Source organism: Perognathus longimembris, chromosome 26 (genome assembly GCF_023159225.1).
Source record: "Perognathus longimembris pacificus isolate PPM17 chromosome 26, ASM2315922v1, whole genome shotgun sequence".
Classification (NCBI taxonomy): Eukaryota; Metazoa; Chordata; class Mammalia; order Rodentia; family Heteromyidae; genus Perognathus; species Perognathus longimembris.
Window position 1 is genome coordinate 681,706 of NC_063186.1, and position 20,521 is coordinate 702,226.

Here is a 20,521-nt window from a genome sequence, read left to right on the forward strand (position 1 = left end):
ACCTAGGGCCTCGTGTATCCGAGGCAGGCACTCTTGCCACTAGGCTATATCCCCAGCCCCTCATGGACTTTTGTACATGGGCTGACTTTGAACTGAGATCCTCCTGACTTCAGCCTCTGGAATAGCCAAGATTGCAGGTGTGAGCCACTGGCACCTGGCATCTGTAAGAATTCTTTACCTATTTCAAACTCATGACATGCTTTTTCTGGAAGCTTTATAATTTTAGTTCTCTCTCACACACACTTTCTCGCCTTTCTCCTCTTTTCCTCTGTTACTAGGGTCTGGATTCAAAGCCTCATGGTAGCCTTTTTTACTTACGTTATTTTTCAGAATTTTTACCCACACTGGCCTCTGGCGTGATCCTTCTACCTCTGCCTATGGCATAGATAGGATTATGGGTATATGCCACAACACCCAGCTTGTTCCTTAAAATAAATAACTTTTAAAATGTAATTTTAGTGTTATTAAAGTGTTGTACAGAGGGGTTGCCATTTCATAAGTTAGGTAATGAGTACATTTCTTTTTTTGGGGGGGCAATGTCATCCCTTTAAAATAAATAACTTTTAAATAACGTTTTTCCCAGCTCCTTAAACTACAGTCTTCTATGATCACAACTTCCTGAGTAGTTGGTATTGTAAGAAGTGAGCCACTGTACTTGGCCACTTCATTGATGTGTGCTAATAAGTATTTTCAATGTACGAAAACCCAACAGATAGAAATTTTATTATCCATACCCATTTAATGGAACTTAGGGTACAATTTTAAGTGAAGAGAAATAATGAGAAAAAGAGCAAACCTCTCAGAAGCTAATGTGTGCGTCTGTGCCTGCCTCCCGAGCGTTCGTGGGAGTGAGTCCTGTCACCGGCTGCCATGCCTGGGCCGGGGGCAGAGAGTCCAGGGCCTGCCTGGCCACGGGCTGGTGGAGGGCGCAACTTCAGCCACGTTAAGGGCGAGGCAGAAGCGGAGCTGGGAAAATGTCCACTTTCCACAGCTGCCCGGCGACGGCTCTCCCTCTCCATCCTTTCCTCCCTCCCCCTTTCATCTCCTATCCCCTCCTCCACCCACCACGCCGGGGAGTCTGGGGAGCCCCTGCGAGCGAGCCTCGCGTTCCCAGCGCAGGCCGCCGCCGCGGGGTCGCCCCCAGCCCCAGCGCCCCGGGCCCGGCCGGCGAGGGGGCCGACGGTCCTCCAGCTCCGGCACGGGCGGCGCCGAGTCTCTTCCACTGCTGCGGAGAGTGATACACGCGATAACTTAGGCACGTGTCCCACAGCTCTGCGCGAACTCCTGACTCGCGAGAATCTGGTCCAGTGGCCTCGTGGGCTCGGGTCCTCGGCTCGCCGGCCCCGGGCGCGCGCGGGCGGACAGCTCGGCCGCCGCGGGCCGTCCTGTGACGCCCGCGGGCTCCGCCAGGGGGCGCGGCGGCTTTAAACATCTTCCCAGCTCCCCGGGCGACTCGGCCGGGGCCGGAACGCAGAATGCCGACTCCCGCCGCGCCACGCCGGAATCCGCTTGCGCCTGGCCACGCGCCGGAAGTGGCGCGGGCGGGAGCGGACCCGCCGGAAGTACGAGACGGGCGGGCGCAGCGGCGCCGAGGGCCGAGATGCTGCTGGATTTGTCTGCGGAGCATCGGGAGCACCTGGCCTTCCTGCCGCAGGTCGACCGCGCTGGTGAGGGGCCCTGGACGGGGGAGGGCTCCGGGCCGCGTGCTAGGGGAGGTCCAGGAGGACCTGCGCTCACTGTCTCCCACTTCCATTTTAGTGGTCGCCGAGTTCGGACGGATCGCCGTGGAGTTCCTGCGGCGGGGGTCGAACCCCAAGGTCTACGATGGCGCCGCCAGTAAGAGGGGGAGCGGGGCCTGCAGGCTGATCGGGAGTGCTGTGCTGCGCAGGGCTGAGCCCCTAGGCGTGGGGGGTGGCGGGGGACAGGGCCCGCAGGCAGTGCTCCCGGAACCGCTGCAGGCCCTATTCTCTGGTGGGAGGGAGTGGCCTATTAACCCTAGGGTTTTGTTCCCCTTTCAGCAGGTCACATACTCCGCAGTGATCTTCCGTCAGGCCACAATCCCATCTGTCCCCTAAGTCGTTGGGAGTGGGGGTGCGGCCGTGTTTTTTAACTATCATATTAGGTCTTCATATTTTAAAAGGCCTTGGTGTCCTGAGCCTGTAATCCTGGCTGAGATCTGAGGATCTAGGTTCAAGGCCTGACATGGCAGAGACTTTTAACTTCCAGTTAACCAGCATAAAAGCTGGAAGTGGATCTGTGGCTCAAGGGGTAGAACGCCAGCCTTGAGCAGAAGAAACTAAGGCAAAGTCTGAGATCCAGAGTTCAAGCCCCAGTACTGGTACAAACTAAGTCAACCTAGTATCGTCTGCCTTGCAGAAGTGTTGTCATGCTTAGTAAAATACTGTATGAAGGCTGTGGAATAGCTGGGCGGGCTTTGGGTAGCTTTCTTCTGCTGAAGTGTTTTCCCAGGAAAAGGAATGCAAGCTTGAAACTGTGCTTCATGAGTCTGTGTGTTGCCATGGTTACTTGGAAGGAAATACTGAAGGCATCTGGAGGGGAGAGGAGACTCACCCAGCTTGGTCTGTTTCGTGGTAGTGTGTGAAAACCCAGAGTAACTGAAAATGTTTACTTTTAAATGTAACTGAATATGTTTACTTAAAAATGTAGCTCTAGTAAAGGGAGAGAAAACATGCAAAAATGATTTCATATTCCCTTTTCTTTCTTAGGAAAACTCAATGTGAGTAGTGACACCATCCAACATGGGGTGGAAGGATTAACATACCTCCTCACGGAGAGCTCAAAGCTTATGGTAAGGGCTTCTGCTGAATGCTTTGATTAACCTGGATTCTGTGTGTGTGTGTCTATATGCATGTGTGTGTGCTGGGACTGGAGTTTGAACTCCGGGCCTGGGTGCTGTCCCTTAGCTTTCTTGCTTAAGACTGGTACTGTATCACTTGTGCCACAGCTCTATCTACTTCCTGCTTTTAGTGTTTAATTGGAGATAAGAGTCTCACTGACTTTCCTGCCCAGGCTGGCTTTGAACCCAGATATTCAGGTCTCAGTTTCCTGAGTAGCTAGGATTACAGGAGTGAGCAAGTATTTGTGTGTATCACTAAGTCAGATTTGGGGAGGATAGGCAGTGGTTTCCTTTTAACTATAAGGAATCTTGTAGGTAGATGAATTATGGGATATCATATACATCTTCTTTACTTTTATTTTTTTCTGAACTTTAAACGGCTGCACAAGGGGGTTAAGTGTACAGTTCTCGAGTGTATTTCAGCATTTGCTAGACAAAAATAAATTTTGATACTCTGTGTTAAACTTAATTCACTTTAGATTTCTGAACTGGATTTCCAAGACTCTGTTTTTGTTCTGGGATTCTCTGAAGAGTTGAACAAATTACTGCTTCAGCTTTATCTGGACAATAGAAAGGAGATCAGAAGTATTCTGAGCGAGCTGTCACCAGCACTGCCCAGCTACCATAGCCTTGAATGGAGACTGGATGTACAGGTATGGCTTTCCAACCTGACATAAAATACAGGTTATTTAAGAGGAAACTGCGCTTATTGTGTTCTTGACTACTCTAACCAAACTGGTTGGAAACTTTGGTTTGATGTTCTTTTTCAGATATTTACAATAGCTTGTTTCCTTTTGTTTTTATTGTGTTCAGCTATTCCACTGTGTAGTTTTTAAGAAACTGGTATTTTGGGTAGGAAGAAAGTTGTGCAGGTTTCCTCTTGAAATGTAGCACATACAAAGGGGAATACACAGTCGATGCAGCCTGATGGTAAGGCAACCATGAAAGGGGTAAGATGGGACCAGTGCCCTCCTGCCAGCCACAGGCCCGCCCTCCTTTAATCCTACTTTCCAATGAATAGACCTGCTGGCCTTGTACCTCCCTGTAGTCACCCATCCCGGCAGCACACAAGCAGTGGTCTCATAAAGACTCCAGTGGTGGTGGGGTTTGAGAGTACTTGTCTAGTCCTGGGTTCATCCTCAGCACCACAAATACAGAAACTTTGTGTTGTCTTCTCACATTATTTTTGTGAGATTCATCTTTTAGCTTTTTTTTTCTCAAGTTTTATCAAAGATTTATTTTAGTAAAACAGGGTTAAAGTAGGGCGAAGCAGAAGAGAGGAACATTTCATGCTTGTCATATAGAAAATGGAGTTAAAGGCCTCGATCTGGTGGCTCACGCCTATAATCCTAGCTATTCAGGAGGCTGAGGATCACGGTTCAAAGCCAGCCCAGGCAGAAAAGGCCATGACACTCTTATCTCCACTTAACCACCAGAAAACCAGAAGTGGTGCTGTGGCTCAACATGGTGGAACGCTAGTTTTGAGCTGAAGAGCTCAGGGACAGAGCCCAGGCCCAGAGTTCAAGCATCATGACTGACAAAAAAAAAAAAAAAAAAGAAAGAAAGAAATAAAAGAAAAGAAAATGAAGTTAAAGACTTCCTTTGAGGCTGGCTGAGTGCCATTGGCTCACACCTGTAATCCTGGCTACTCAGGAGGCTGAGATCTGAGGAGTGTAGTTTGAAGACAGCTCAAGCAAGAAAGTCCATGAAACTTTTACCTCCAGTTAACCAGCAAAAGTCCAGTAGTGGAGCTGTGACTCTACTGGTAGAACACTAGCCTTGAGCAAAAACATTAGGGACAGGGCCCAGGCCCTGAATTCAAGCCCCAGGATCAGGATCAGCACACAAAAGACAACATTTGGGGGGGGGGGAGGTTTGTTTTGGTTTGTTTTTTTGCTATTTTTTTAAAGCCATAAATAAAAGGAAGAGCCAGGCACAGAAACTTGTACCATGAGTCCCAATTACGTGAGTCTTGAGACAGCAGTGGCCCTTCAACCCAGGAGTTTGAGACCAGACTATTTGTATATGCAAAAATATAAATAAATAAATAAATAAATAAATAAATATTGTAAATACATAAAAGCATGTATACATATATACAGAGTTTGAGGTCTTTGCTGTACCATCAGCATTGCTGGTGAGACCCAGCCCTGATATTGGGGCCTGGGGCTCCTCCACCTTCCTCCTTCCTTTCTCCACCCCCCCCAGGAATTTGTTGTATATTATGGGTGCTGATTTCTTTTTGTTATACAACTGTTGCTAAATATCTTCTTCCAGGGTCTGGGAACATGGCCTAGTGGCCTGAGTGCTTGACTCGTATACATGAAGCCCTGGGTTCGATTCCCCAGCACCACATATATAGAAAATGACCAGAAGTGGCGCTGTGGCTCAAGTGGCAGAGTGCTAGTCTTGAGCAAAGAAAAGCCAGGGACAGTGCTCAGGCCCTGAGTCCAAGGCCCAGGACTGGCAAATAAATAAATAAATAAATATCTTCTTCCAGTTTAAGGTTTATCTTTAAGAAAGAAAATGTATTAATGCAACCTTATACTAGTCAGTTTTTGTACCATGCTTAAGAAAATTTTCCAAACCATGAGGCATCATTTATATTCTCATTTTTCTCCAGAGAGTTGAAGGTTTGCTTTTCATTTGCAGTCTGCCACCGTATGTTTCAGTTTGGTGCAAGATGTAAGGCAGTTACAAACGTTCAGTTGTTACTTTGCTTTTTCCATGCACAATCAAGCTTGCGAGCAGAAGCCTCAGGCAGCAGATTAAGCCATCAGTGACCCTAAAGCTGCACCTTGATCAGAATGGAGGTCACAGCACCAGAGTTGTGCAGACGGACCCAGCCACCCTGCTTCATCTTGTCCAGCAGCTGGAGCAAGCGTTGGCGGAGATGAAAACGAGCCACTGTAGGAGGGTCATCCGCAACATCAAGTAGAGGCAGGCTCAGTGTCGTGCCTGGGGAGCCACTCGGGGACTGTCGTGTCAGGGGCCCCTTTTCAACAGCAGCTTGTGGAGTGATGGCAATGAGCATTTCCCTGGATTGCTTCTCCTGTTCCACACTGAGGTTATGGTCAGAGCTGACCTTAAGGTCCTTCCCTGGTGCTAAGCATGGACAGTTCGAGACAGATGGAAATTAGTTTTGTATTTTAAACATGTAAATATAGGTGAAGCGGCCATCTTCTGTATATGACTATTCTGGTTTCAGTGTGTTCTTGTGTCTGCTTACCATTATTTTCTCCTTGATCAGGATTTGAAAACAAAATTCACAGTTTAATGCTATTTAAGACAGTTCAATGTTTGGGAATTTTTAAAGCACCCTACATAGTTCCTAGCACAGAATCATTTAATACAAAATCATTTCAAACAATCATTAAAATACAATTTTTCTAACAATATGCCTACACTATAGGGAGTTTGTGCAGTTTTGTATGTGGTGACAATTAGTATTTACCAGATTTACATCCAGATTGTGATGGCTAAGTCACTTCAGTAGTACTCAAATTTGAGTGGTCATATACTTCAGTTTATAAAGGATTAATTTTCCCAACACCCAGGGCAACTGAAAGACACATACTGTCATTTGCGTCTTTAAATACCGAACACAGATTCTTAATTATTCAGGTATGAATTGCAGTCACTTTGAAATTCGGTTTGAAGGCCAATTTTATTATGGTACAAACAAATATCACTTCTTCCTTGAAAACTTGATGTCTTTTTGCCGGTACTGAGGCTTGAACACTTGCTTATGGCTTGCACTCTGCCACTTACGCTCTACTTCCAGTCGGAATTTTTTGCCAGTGTTTGCGTATATATTTATACACATAGGTACATATATTCATCTAGTATTTTGTGCATATGTGTGCGTGCATGTGTGTGTATTCAGGTCTGCTACTTCATGACCCTCATGCCTTAGTCTCTTGAGTACTGTGCATGTACCACTTCTGGCTTGTTTTATGTTTTCACAATTCCTTTCTACCAGAGAACTCAAACTGCTATATATAATAGCCACAGGCCCGTAGATGGTACATACAGTAACCGAGAACTATAGGCTTTTTTGGCTCTATCAAGGTTTGAACTTGAGTCATCTCACTTGGTAGGCAGGTGTTCCTACCACTGCACTATGCCTCCAGCTTTTTTTGTTGTTACTTTGCTTTTTTATAAGGAGGATTCACTTGGTCACCCAGGCTAGATTTTAGCCTGCAACTTCATCTACCATCCAACTATAGAGATTACAGAATTGCATCAGCATGCCCATCTAAGTTTTACATATGCCAGTCCTGGGGCTTGAAGTCAAGGCCAGAGCACTGTCCCTGAGCTTACTTGCTCAAGACTATTGCTCTACCCCTTGAGCCACAGTGGCACTTCCAGCTTTTTGAATAGCTTATTGGAAAGACAGACTTTCCTGCCTGGGCTGACTTAGAACCATGATCCTCAGATCTCAGCTACCTAAGTAGCTAGGATTACAGGTGTGAGCTACCAGCACAAAGAAATGCAAGGATTACAAATATCTAATTAATATTGAACTCTAAAACTTGGATTTTACTCAGGTTATTGCCATTATAAACCCAAGTAACGTGCGTGTATGCCAATTCTGGAGCTTGAACTCAGGACATGAACAATTTCCCTGAGTTTTGTACACAGGGTAGTTCTTTACCACTGAGCCAGAGCTCCATTTCCAGCTTTTGGTGGTTAATTGGGAATGAGTCTTCGACTTTCTTTCCCAGGGCTGCCTTTGAAGGCTGTCCTAGACCTCAGCCTCGCGAGTCACACCCCCGGCGTCCAGCCCTAAGTAACATTTTCTAAGTTGGATTGTTTTGTTGTGTGTGAGTTGGTGTCATTGCTGAGTCCTAGACACCATTGGCGAGCGCGCATGCTGTCCTCTGCCTGAGCTTCATGCATCACTCTTCAGTGCCAAAGAACTGCCCTTTGGTTTTCCTTCATTGCCAAACAGTCTGCCTGGCAACCCAGACTCAAAGGACTTTTGCCCCTTCCCACCAATCATGTGAGGCCTTGTGCCTCATTTATTTTTTCCTTCCTACAAGGACCGAAAATCCACTTATGTGTAGCATTGTATGGGGAGAAAAAAGAAAGCAAATTTGAAACCTTTCCTAGCTCTCCTTTTACATGGCCCAGATTGAATTTTGTTAAATATTTATTAAGTGCTGGGAGTGTTCTCTGTTGTGTATTGAACAAAGGATAAAGTCCTAATCTTCTCAGTTTAGTGTGTGCTCAGGCCATTCCATCCTCTGAAATAGTTTAATCCGTAAGCTCATTAGGCAGGGAAGAATGGGGGGGCGGTGTTCTGAGGGTGTGTGTGTGTGTGTGTGTGTGTGTGTGTGTGTGTGTGTGTGTGTGTTCTGAAGACGGCTCCTGTGGTTGGTGTCTGCTAGAAATGCTTTCATTAGGCTACAGGAAAGAATCTCCTGGGAGGTGCTAGTCTGCAAAGGAGTTCCTCTGGCCTCGTGTCTACCAGAGACGCCTGGAAATTCCATGGTTCAGTGGTGGAGCTTTGGCGCTGTGCGGAGGAAGCTGAGGTCACTGCACAGTACCAAGGGTGCTCGTGCACAGCGAGGGTGGCAGGAGTTACTCTCCCCCTCCACTTAGGTGGGGATCCCTCAGGTCACCCGAGGTGTGCTGGGAGAAACAAGTGGAATTCTTTTCCACCTGCGTGCCAGTGTGCAAGGAGAAGTGGATGCCTGTGGTTTTCAAAGGAATGTGCTTAGTTCCCAGAACGAGGCCTCTCAGTTAACTCAAAGACTAAAAACACAGATTAAAATTCAAAGAATGAGGAAAAGGGAATACAGGGAAGTCTGAGTTTCAACAGGGCAGGTATAGATGGTATGAATATGATTTTCTGGCATGGTTCGAAAAACTGCCTTTATTACAAGTAAATACACCTACCAAGCTCAAGTGAGTTTAAGTGTGTTGATGGCTGAAGGGATTTTTTTTAAATTACCTAAAAGGAAAAGTAGAGTCTTGTTTTTGCCATTTTGACTGTGCTCTTTGAAAAGGCAGAAATGATTTGTCATTTATCATGAGCAGTGTAATTAAAGTTTTTTGTAAAAACCTGTAGACCCTCTGGGATGTAACTCTTGGGTATTCCTTCCTGGGTATTTTTGCTTCCACTCTGTCAGTTCAGGTGGCACCTTGATCCTTTTATTCTATTTCAGTTTGCTAATGGAAATAGAATAAATAACATCAAATGAATATCAAATGCAGCAGGGAATGGACACGTGCATGTCTACAGGTGGTAAGTGGCTCGTATATTCTGTGTACTCAGTTTGTGAACTCCTGAGCTTGGCACATGGTTCCCTCACCACCAGCAGCCTCAATTGAGCTCTGGCACCACCAGGCTATCTTAGTTTCCCACCTCAGCGGTCTCCCATTTCAACAAGGATTTCAACCACCCCTCACCTCTTCTCCCCCAGCAGGGCAGAGTGAGGAGCCAAGAATTCTCCCCACCCCAGGCCCCTAGCCAGGGCTCCTTCTGTTCCCTGAACTCCTGCTCCTCCTCCCTCTGTTCCTCTGGTGGGACAAGCCCCTTACCCCCTCATAGCTGAGCCCCACTCTCCAGCATCCTGACATTTCTACAGCTTCTACTTATCCATCTTCCTGCTTCCTTATCATAAAGAAGCAAGTTTTTCAGGTCTGACTCATCTTCACACCTCTTGGTTCACACTCTTCTGATAACAATTCTGGTGATTTGTTCCTGTGCCATTCCTGGCAGACACCAGAGCTTTCTGGCCTTGCATCTCTGTCCTTACTTTGTGAGCTATTTCAGCAGCCTTTGCTATGATTAATTGCTTCAAAGTATAATATTTTTCCTCATCCATTTCTGGAGGAAGGGGGTCTTTCCCCCACATCGTGGTCATCCTTCATTTTACATTCTGTGTGTCTAATGCCATGTTCTCATTTTTCTTTGTAGGATTCTCCCATAGAGTCTTGTATTCCCCAGAGTCTTGTCCTAAGCAATTTTTCTCCACAGGCTTATGCCTGGTAATACAGTTCGTTCCACAATGCCCCCATCAATTTTCTGACCACTGTTAACTGTGGATCTCTGGTCCATACTTCTGCCCTGAAGTTGACATGCATGTATCCATCTACCAAATCCTTGCATGTCATAGAGCAAAATTCTTCTACAAACTTGATCTTTTTGTATTTTGTGTTAAAGAATTGTGGCATCTTACTGCATGGTTGCTGGGCCCAGATATGTTATTCTTGGTTTCTCTCTATTGACTTATCACCTATGAGCAGTGGCCAAGTGCTATCCATTCTGCCTTCCAAGATGTCTCACATTCTCCTCTGTGGTCCCAGGGCTGGCCCTGTGCTTGTTGCTCTACTGTTCTTGCCTAGTGCCCATGTATGCTTCCAGTCAGCTCCTCTCCCTCTCTCCCTCATAGGAAGCCTCATCTCTCCATACTCCAGTACATTCCTCACCTATGGCCAGGATTAGTTCCACAAAGGAGAAGACCAATCCCTTGGCTGCTTGAAATCCTTCAGATGATTTCACATTGTTTGGGGATAAAGTCCAGATGTCTGTATGTGGCTCATAAAGGCCTTTACGTCTGGCTCCAGCCTGTACATGCCGCCTCTTCTCTCTAGAGTCCTCCCTCCAGTCCCCTTACTACTGATGATCACTCTGTGTTGCCTCCTTCATCTACCCACACCTAAGAGCCCCTTCCCTGTGCATGCACACTGCCATCCTTGTCAGGGATCCACCAGGCTTTGGTGAAATACTAGATTGGTTTTCTGTTTTCCTTGCAAGTCACTGTCTCGCTGTGGAAGGAATATCGTGTTGGTGGGCAGTGAAATGTGGAGTCCAAAATCCTGTGCATAGAAGACTTCTGCACTGACCTCAAAGACTATATGTCTTTAGTGTGTATTTAGAGTGTACATTTTCTAAAGTGTAAGACTGCCATTTGATCTGCAGATCCCACTGAGTGGACAGGCCAGGGTTCTTTTTTTATTTAATTTATTTATTAATTGAACACATTTTTTTTGGACAGGGTGTTGTGCAAAAAGGGTACAGTTACATAGTAGGGGAGTGTGTACATTTCTTGTGATATCTTACGCCCTGTTTTTCTTTCCCTTCTCTAGGTCAGGTAGACATATATACAATATACAATGTATCAAGAACATATACAGTAGCCACGTGGCCACGCCCAAGAAAATTCACCTAGGGCTTTAAATGCAATGTCGATATTAGACAATATGTCGACAGTAGTCTTATATGAATGTACATACATAGATTTTGAGCTATTGTATTCCCCTGAGAGGTCAATTTTTGACCTTTATGTGTTGAGTAATTGTTTGGTTTTAGTTACATACTGTTGGGTTGCTGCCCCAATCCTGTGGCAAATACTATTTGACAAGCAGTTTTTGGTTTCACAGATTTGGTCTCTACTGTCTCTCCGTCTCCCTTTCTTAACAGTCATATATCAGGGAGATCATGCCCCTTTGTTTTCTGTGTTCTAGGCTTGTCTTGCTCAACATTATTTGTTCGAGTTCTGACCATTAGGCCAGGGTTCTTGGTTCAAGCTGCTCATTTGCAATCCTTGGGGCTTTAGAATTTTTTTTTTGATTCCTGAATCCCAGCTTTGTAGACTCTGGGGTCTATGGAGTCTCTGCACGTGATTGTGTAAAGTTAAGAACAGGCAATTTTATAGCCTTCTCCTCTTCCTCTGTGACTTGCTTTCACTGACTGATGGCTAAGTCTATTAGAGAACAAGAAATTCAGATAATATCAACTCAGTAGTGCTCTGATTTGCCAATTAGTGCCTCCAACTATGACTGAAAATGTCTAAGACAATTAGAATTCCTTGGTGTGAGTAACTATGGAGTCCAAAGGCAAACAAACAGTCCCCTGACTTTCTGACTTTGGCTCGTAGCCCCAAGTCTTTCTCTTGCTTGTCTTTGTGGATGATGACCTTCTTTTAATCACAGCCCTGCTGAAGTCTTGTGGCTGCTGGAGGAAGGTGAAGCCTGTTTTTGTCTGTTTCATGAGATCCTTCAGGTGCTCTCTGATTGAGCTGGGTTAGGTCACAGCCTCCTGGCTGAGTTCTAGTTAGCCTTTACCGAAATAAGAATAAGGTCTTCTTCCCAGAAAGCATTGTAGTCCCCAGATGATGATGGGAAATGCTGGAACTGCCAGCATCTGTTATGCCTGCAGTGGTTTGGGCTAGCTGCCGAATTGGTGGCAATACTGTGGTATGTGGTGCTGAACTGTGCGGCTACCTATAAGGCACGTGACGCTTTCCCAGCAGCCCAGATATGTTTCTCTGTCAGCCCTCACAGTCACTAGCAATAAGCTAGATGTGATTGTATTCATCACAAGCCTGCCCTGTGAGAAAGAACTTGAAAACAGAATTTGATTTCCGTCCCACCAATGGATGGCTTTTGTTCAGTGACTCTGTAAACAATGTTTCTTGCCTCATATTGAAAGACAAAAAAACTGGTCTGGACCCTCCAGAGAGTCTGTTTTATAGATTCCTCCCTCCCGGGATCTGCTGAGCTTTTACTGCTCATAGTTTTAAGTATGAAAGCAATAGCATTTACATTTCTCAAAAATAATTATTGAAGTATAATATTGGCTGTGCCTTTTAATTATACATACTAAGCAAAATGCCACAAACACACAATTTCCCTAAAATCCCTCTTTCAACCTATCCCTGGGGACAGCCACTCTCCCTTGTTGAGAATTCACAGCATGGCTCTGAGCTCCACAAATACCCTTCTGATTATAATTTGGCGTTGCATGAAAAGTCTCCCATAGACAGAAAATGTGCTAACCAGCAGACACGCATCTGAGTCCTGCTTGTTTCTCCTTGCAAGTTAATTATTGGCATCCATCGGCCTTCAGAGTCCCAGTGGGTCTGTGTGTGCCGATGAGTTAGTCAAGCTGAAGACCACATTCTAGAACAAGGCCTCCACTGTGGATCTTGCTAGGCTGGTAAGTCTATCACTCATGCTGCCTTTGCTGCTTCTCCACCTCCTCACCAAATTACACTGGTAAAAGCCTTTGGGGAGGGGAGGCACTAAACAGCACAATAGGATTTCATCTCGCCATCCAGAAGCACAGATCCTGGGACCTTTGTGTATTTTGCCCACAGCCTGCAGCTGGTGGTGAATGGCGCAGCAACCAGGTGCTGGTGGCGCCACCTACACCACCCTGTAGGACGGGGCCTTCAGGAGAGAAATGCTTGTGGTAAGGATGAGCTCCGTGGCTAGCATCTGAGCTTGGAGCAAATGTCTCCAGAACATAAACTCTCTGGATCAAAGTTCTCAGTATGTATCCCAGACTGGCCTCAATCTTGCCACCCTCCCACCACAGTGTGACAGGTATGGACCACCAGGCCCAGCTCACTCACCGTTCCCCATCGCAAAACGAGTTATCAAGCAAGCGCAATTATGCTAGTGTGTCAATGGCGTCAAAACTGCCACCGAGACTGAAGGAAGAGCATAGAGAATCCAGAAATAAACCCCTCCACATGTGGCCTAATGGATTTTTATAAGGAAGACAAATCATTCTATGTGGAAAGGACGGTCTCTGCAGTGTCTGCTGCCGGGCAAGCCGGTGCTCATTGCACAACAATGAAGCTGCACCCTCACCTGATGACACACACAAAGCCTAATTCAAAGTGCCTCCTAAGGCACCACCTACCACTTAGGAGAAAGTACAGGACAGTGCATCACAACCTCGGATTTGCTGATGGCACAGCTAACCAAGAAGATAGACAAAGAACAAATGATCTAATTTTTTTTGTGGGGGAACACAGATGAACAGGGCTTCAGGAGAATTTTAGGGATCTGTGTATCAAAAGATGCTGTTGGCAGAATGAAAAGGCAACCTTTAGAATGTGAATCTATTTTATGTACAATGAAAGTGTGTTTTTAAACCACGTGGTAAATTAAATTAAACATGGAGAACTTGGAGAGAATGCCCAAAAATCAATGACAAAAGTACCGACAATCCGGTTCGAAGTGGACAAAAGGCTAGACATTTCTCCAAAGAAGTAGGCAGATGGTCAGTAGGGTATGGAAAGACCCCTGGTGTCAGTTCATCATTAGGTAAGTTAAACTACAGCGACCCCCTGAAGATGGTTGAGCCTGGAGGAGCTCGTTCTGGGTGGAATGAGCCAGTCCCAGGACCATACAAATCCTCCTATGTGAGGTCCTTAGGGTAGCCGAAATGACAGACAGAAAGCAGCATGGTGATGGCCAGGAGGAGAGGGGGAGAAGACACTGAACGGTTTAGTGGGTTTTTGCTTCATTTTGCAAGATGAAAGGCCAGGGAGATGGTTTTCACAACAGTGTGATGTTCTTAATACCACTGAACTACACATGTTGAAAGGTTATGATAGTAAATTTTGTGAAGCATATTTTTTGATCATGAAAAAATAAATGGAGCAAAGTGCAGGAGGGCATGTGAGGTGGCAGAAGACTAAGAGTCAAAGCTTGTTAGGAGAGCAGAACTGCATGGCCCCCGTGGAATCCACGGTGGGCTGGGCAAGGGGCTCCATTCCTGTTTTCCAGTACTACTGTGGCTGAGGTGGCGGAATGCCCACTCTGCAGCACCTCGGGCCTCAAACATTCTTCCTGAGTGGGCATCTCAGGGCCCTCTCCACATCCCCTTCTTGTTTCTCTGTAAATATCATTGGCCTCCATGGCACATAAGGACACTGTCCAGTGAGGACAGTGCTGCTCGTGGTACCCATGTTGAGAAATCTGAGAGGGAAATGCCACACCAGGCATTAGAAAATGGCTGCATATTTGCAAGTTTCTGCCATCCTGTTTGGAAGGCCAGGTAAGAGAGACCTTGCAAAGGAGTGGGCTTTTCAGTCCTCATGTCACACAGAGGAAATTCTTCACTCCCCTCGGCACATCTGGAGACGCCGGGCCCAGCCTCGCGAGGTGGGACGCCACACTCCCGTGGCAGCTGGGGCAGTCACCCTGCCCTTTGTTGTGTGGACACCAGGGGGCACTCACGGAGCCCCAAATCCCTCACTGGGGCACTTGGGGGACTTTTATCAACCAGACTTGCCCACTTGCTCCAGCACCTTGAAGAGCTTTAGAGGACAATTGAACACTGGGCTTTCTGATCCCAGGAGGCCCTCAATAGCGAGCACGCCACACACACCAGAGAGGAAAGAATGATTGCTCAGGAGCCCGCCCTCCCCTTCAATCCACATATTCCAAGGCTCTTGCCAAAGAGGAAGACAGACCCGCCTCCCCGGGGCACTGCAATCACATGTGCCAAGGTACAGGCAGCAGATTAAAAGACTTGAGATACAGAGGAGAGAATGTAGGGTTTTGTTTTGTTTTAGAATCAGTACCAGTAATCCTGTAGGACAAGGGTTTTTTATTAAATCTGAAATGCAACTTTACCATTTATTTATTATGCTGGTCCTGGAGCATGGTACGGCAAGAAAAGAAGACACCAAGTGAGGAATCTGTGACCCCAAGTTTATGCCCTTGCCCTTCTCTTTATGGGGCCCAGAGTTGAGTTCTCTGTGTCCTGATTTCTTTCTTTGCTACAAGGAATGTTTCATAAATATTCTGCAGCTATGACTCCATTTAATCTTTGCAAGAATCCCACATGATCACAGCTACCATTAAAACCGTTTTTCACAACTGCCAAGTGGTAAGGTTTTCAGAGGAGTTTTTCTTCATCTCCGCAGATGCTCCTTTATTAACTGACTACTGATGAGGAGGTTGATAAGTCTGTGGGCAGTTAGTCCACCTAGCGTCACTGACACTGAATGTGGAAGCTTCCAGAATCCCATCCTGACCTAGGAGCTGAGGACATTAACCTCCCATGGGCATTAGTAGTGAAGACAGCGGGGTGGGAAGGCTGGGGTGCCGATCAAAGGCAGCTTGCTTTCTTGGCTCTCTCCCTAGCCTGTGAGCCAGTGCAGGCCGCCCGGGGCCTCCCCAAACTCACAGCCCTCCCCTGTCCTTTCATCCTAGGCTCTGACCGCTGGCTTCTTCTCCTGGCTTTTCCATTTGCATAAGTAATGCACACAACACAGAGTTCCTGCGATTTTAAAGACAGCTGGCCCGCACATCTTGGAAGCTGATGTCAGGAAACATCTGGAAGAGGGCTAAAGTTACTGCAGGCCCAACCTAGAACAATGGAAGCAAGTTAATATGGAAAATTCAGTATAGGGGCTTGTGCAATAAAAATGGCCTGCCAAGCCAACTTATAAAAGCCTTGTGCAGAATCCTATTGCACCACTGAGCCATTGAGTAGAAGTCCAGCTAAAACTGAACATTGCCACTTTCTTTTGGATCTTTCTTGTTAGCTCTGCCCCCCAATACACACACACACACACACACACACACACACACGATTTTAGAATTTGAATTCTGGCTTTTCTTCTTAATCAATTATGTGTAACCTTAGGTTAGTTACTTTAGTATTTCTTGAGCTAATTGTAAGTGTGGTAGTTATTTCTACCTGTTTGATTGTCATGAAGACTATGCATGCTAATTGGCGCAAGAAATGCTTAGTGAGATGCCTGGCCTGTGGCACCTATTGTCATTGAAGTTCGTTGATATCCAGGGATTAGGAAAAAATCTCCGCTATAATCTGTTTCTCAATCCAACTCAAAAACATTGAGCCTTTGGTTTCGGCTCCCGGTCCCCTAAATGTGTGTGTGTTGGAAGTAGGTTTTTTTGTTTTTTTTTTTGTTTTTTTTCCCCAAGCATCCCCCACTGCATGATCTAACTACTGTTTCTCTGTATTTTCTGGAAATGGTCATGGAACCTGGCCTCGTTAGGTGGATTCACAACCAGCCCACTGGGTAGGTGTGAGCCCTCAGGACCCAGTCATTTCCTGTGAGCCCACCCGGAAGCCATCAAGCCTGCCACACAGGAGCCTCCGGGGACTCGAACTAGCACCCCAGTTCTGCCTTTCGAGAGCCTTTGTCATACCTCCTGCAGGCCCTGCTTCAACCTGAGTTACTACGCTGCATGCAGCTCAGAAGAGAGTGCAGCCCCCCAGGTACCAGGCTTCTCCCTTTCTAAGAACTACCAGGTTCTGTGATCTAATTTCTCAACTACTGAATATTTTTTTGCTATCATTATTTCCTCCCCCTTTAATTTTTTTTTTTTGTTTTGTTTTTTGGCCAGTCCTGGGCCTTGGACTCAGGGCCTGAGCACTGTCCCTGGCTTCTTCCCACTCAAGGCTAGCACTCTGCCACTTGAGCCACAGCGCCGCTTCTGGCCGTTTTCTGTATATGTGGTGCTGGGGAATCGAACCTAGGGCCTCGTGTATCCGAGGCAGGCACTCTTGCCACTAGGCTATATCCCCAGCCCCCCCCCCTTTAATTTTTTAAAAATCACTTTACTTTTTTTTTTTTGGCCAGTCCTGGTCCTTGGACTCAGGGCCTGAGCACTGTCCCTGGCTTCTTTTTGCTCAAGGCTAGCACTCTGCCACTTGAGCCACAGCACCGCTTCTGGCCATTTTCTATATATGTGGTGCTAGGGAATCGAACCCAGGGCTTTTTGTATACAAGGCAAGCACTCTTGCCACTAGGCCATATTCCCAGCCCCAAAATCACTTTACTTTTGTTTTAATGGAGGGTTGGGGATTAAAAAAAGTATTCAATAAGGTCTTTAAGAATTTAAAAGAGGGCTGGGGATATAGCCTAGTGGCAAGAGTGCCTGCCTCGGATACACGAGGCCCTAGGTTCGATTCCCCAGCACCACATATACAGAAAACGGCCAGAAGCGGCGCTGTGGCTCAAGTGGCAGAGTGCTAGCCTTGAGTGGGAAGAAGCCAGGGACAGTGCTCAGGCCCTGAGTCCAAAGCCCAGGACTGGCCAAAAAAAAAAAAAAGAATTTAAAAGAGAGTGGGTGAGGGGAAGACACTGTTCAAAAGGAAATGCACTCATTACCTGACTCATGTAACTGTAATCCCTCTGTACATCACCTTTACAGTAACAATAAAGTAAACAATAATTCAAAAAGGGATTTAAAAGACACTCTTACTGTAATGATTTATTCTGAACAATTAGGTTTTCTGTGCCAGAACCCAAAGAATCTGATGACATGAACTCATGAATCTTGGAATCGCTCTGAAAATGGGTTTATTAGTTTCGAGCTGGTTTTTCACTATTTTTGGCCAGCGCAACTGCTGCGTGTCATCGTAAATGTTTCTGTTTGTTGGCGAAACCCTCCTGGGTTGTTCATCACCTTTTATGTGGCCATGGACGTAAACAACATGTGTGGCCCAGATGGGTCCCTGTGACACACGCCTTCCCGCAGGCCGGCTTCCCGGCACCAGCGCCCGGGCTGCCGGCCCCCCACCAGCCAGCTCCTTCCAGCCTGTGTGCTGGTGGCAACAGACAGACAGACAGACAGAGAGCGTTAGAGTTCTCTGAGTAACTTAAGTTATCTACAAGGAGAAAGCCAGTTGTCCTTCATTCTGCAGTGAGATGTGGGTCCATTTGGACTTTTTTTGGGGTGTGTGTGTGGAGATGGGGGTTGGGAAGTAATAAGATTGTCAAGGACCTAGACCTATGTCAAATGTTAACACTTTCCATGCTTTTCGCCTAATTTTCCTTTGGGGGTGGGGGAGGGATTCTAAGTGAGGAGTCGTGTAACCCACAGAGCTGACTCCAGGATGGACAGACAGCCTAGACCGTAGTCTGATGGGGGTCTTGCATCAGCTTGTCATGCCAAGACCATGTCTCTCACATGCCTGCTGTCTGCAGAGAATTTGTCTTTGTTTATTTGTTTTGTTTTTGTTTCCAGTCCTGGGGCATAGACTCAGGGCCTGAGCACTGTCCCTGGCTTCTTTTTGCTCAAGGCTAGCACTCTGCCACTTGAGCCACCGCGCCACTTCTGGCTTTTATCTGTATATGTGGTGCTGAGGAATCGAACCCAGAGCTTCATGTATACGAGGTGAGCACTCTACCACTAGGCCATGTTCCCAGCCCCGAGCATTTGTCTTTGAATGCAGAGAATGTCCTGCGAGTTTGTTCTCGTTGGCACGTGGCAAGCCTGTCCATCCAGGGAGTGGAGTGTGGCCATGATCCGCGCGGCCCAGAATGTCCCAGTTGTCCTGAGCTCCAATGACAGCCAGTCAGCATGGTGGCTGACAAGCCGGGAGCCACGGTCACATTTAAAGCTGCCTTGGGTTCCTCCTGTGGCCTCGTCCCTTTCTCCTTCCTTGGGTTCCTCCTGTGGCCTCGTCCCTTTCTCCTTCCTTGGGTTCCTCCTGTGGCCTCGTCCCTTTCTCCTTCCTTGGGTTCCTCCTGTGGCATCGTCCCTTTCTCCTTCCTTGGGTTCCTCCTGTGGCCTCTTCCCTTTCTCCTTCCTTGGGTTCCTCCTGTGGCCTCTTCCCTTTCTCCTTCCTTGGGTTCCTCCTGTGGCCTCGTCCCTTTCTCCTTCCATGGCCTCTGATAATGAGCACCTTGTTCGTCTCCTTTAAACAACAGAACTCTAAGTCAAAAGAATGACATTTTCTGAAGAATGGGAATTTCTGACTTGAGTGCAGTCCTTTTGAGTTCAGATGGAAGTACGAGTGGAAGACAGAGCAGCCTTGTTTGCAGCAGGCTCCCGGCTGCTGCCCAGTGATGGGGCTGGTGCAGGAATGACTGGGGTTTCTACCGGGTGGGGGATGTGATCGTGGGGAGAGTCCCCTGCCAGGAGAGCCCCTCTGTGTGGGCTTCCAAGTCCCCCGGCTGTGAAAAGCCAGTCTAGAGGGAAACTGGGACCTGCACAAAGGCTGAGGGTGACTGGGCGCGAGGGCCTGCCTCCTCCATGCCAGCCCCTTGTTGGGGTGGCTCTGTAGTTACTCCTCTGCCCAGGGCACCCAGAAATCCATGGGAGGATTCTAAAGCCCATGGGATTGCCTTCAATGAGTGAGGCTTTCTGCAGCAGGGAGATAGAGGCCTGTGAGCCTGTCTGTGGGGCCTTCAGACCCTAACACAATACGTTTGGAAGTGTGGCAAGTAGCGTGGGTGTGGAGAGGGGCCTGGAGTCTCACAGGAAGAGCCTCCTCCTACCGGTGACTCAGAACTGGGTGTGATTTGGGGTGAAACCTTACTCCTTGGCCCTTCCACACACCTATGCTGGGGTGATGCAGATTTCTCATCTGAGGATGAATTTAAAACGTCCCACATATACCTCTTCCTGCCCTGCTTGTACATACTGGCACATTTCACTGGGAAGGAAAAGTCTTGTATACTTGCCAGAGAACAGAATGATTAGAAATCTAGAGGCATTTTTCCTTAAACAGCCACAAGCCCACCCTGTTTTTGTGGGTTCAGTGTCAAGTAGCCGGACTTTGAGCCAGGCATCCTGTGCTGAGGGCAGTCTCTACCAGGAAAGACCACAAGCTTCTAGGCAGTAGGCACAGAAAGTTTTCACAGGGCATGGTGGCATCCTTCTGTAGTCCAGCTACCCAGGAAGCTGAGGCAGGGCCATCACCTGGACCTAGGAGTTTGAGGCTAGTCTAAGAAACATAATGAGACCCCTGCCCCCACCCCCACCCCCCAAAAAACCCAAACAACAACAAAAATCCGACAAAACCAAAGCAAAAGACAGTAAGAATTGGGGCTGGGGATATGTCCTAGTGGCAAGAGAGCTTGCCTCGTATACATGAGGCCCTGGGTTCGATTCCCCAGCACCACATATACAGAAAACGGCCAGAAG

The 20,521-nt window shown here is 47.1% G+C and overlaps 1 protein-coding gene across 1 annotated transcript; it reads left to right on the forward strand.

The window, feature by feature from the left end:
• The first annotated feature begins 1,549 nt into the window (after window positions 1–1,549).
• On the forward strand, window positions 1,550–6,051 carry Commd2 (COMM domain containing 2). The gene is made up of 5 exons (XM_048334931.1): window positions 1,550–1,667; window positions 1,759–1,836; window positions 2,727–2,809; window positions 3,337–3,510; window positions 5,598–6,051. Exons 1-5 carry the CDS (start codon window positions 1,601–1,603, stop codon window positions 5,793–5,795), a joined length of 600 nt encoding a protein of 199 aa, XP_048190888.1. The 5' UTR covers window positions 1,550–1,600; the 3' UTR covers window positions 5,796–6,051.
• The last annotated feature ends 14,470 nt before the right edge of the window (window positions 6,052–20,521 follow it).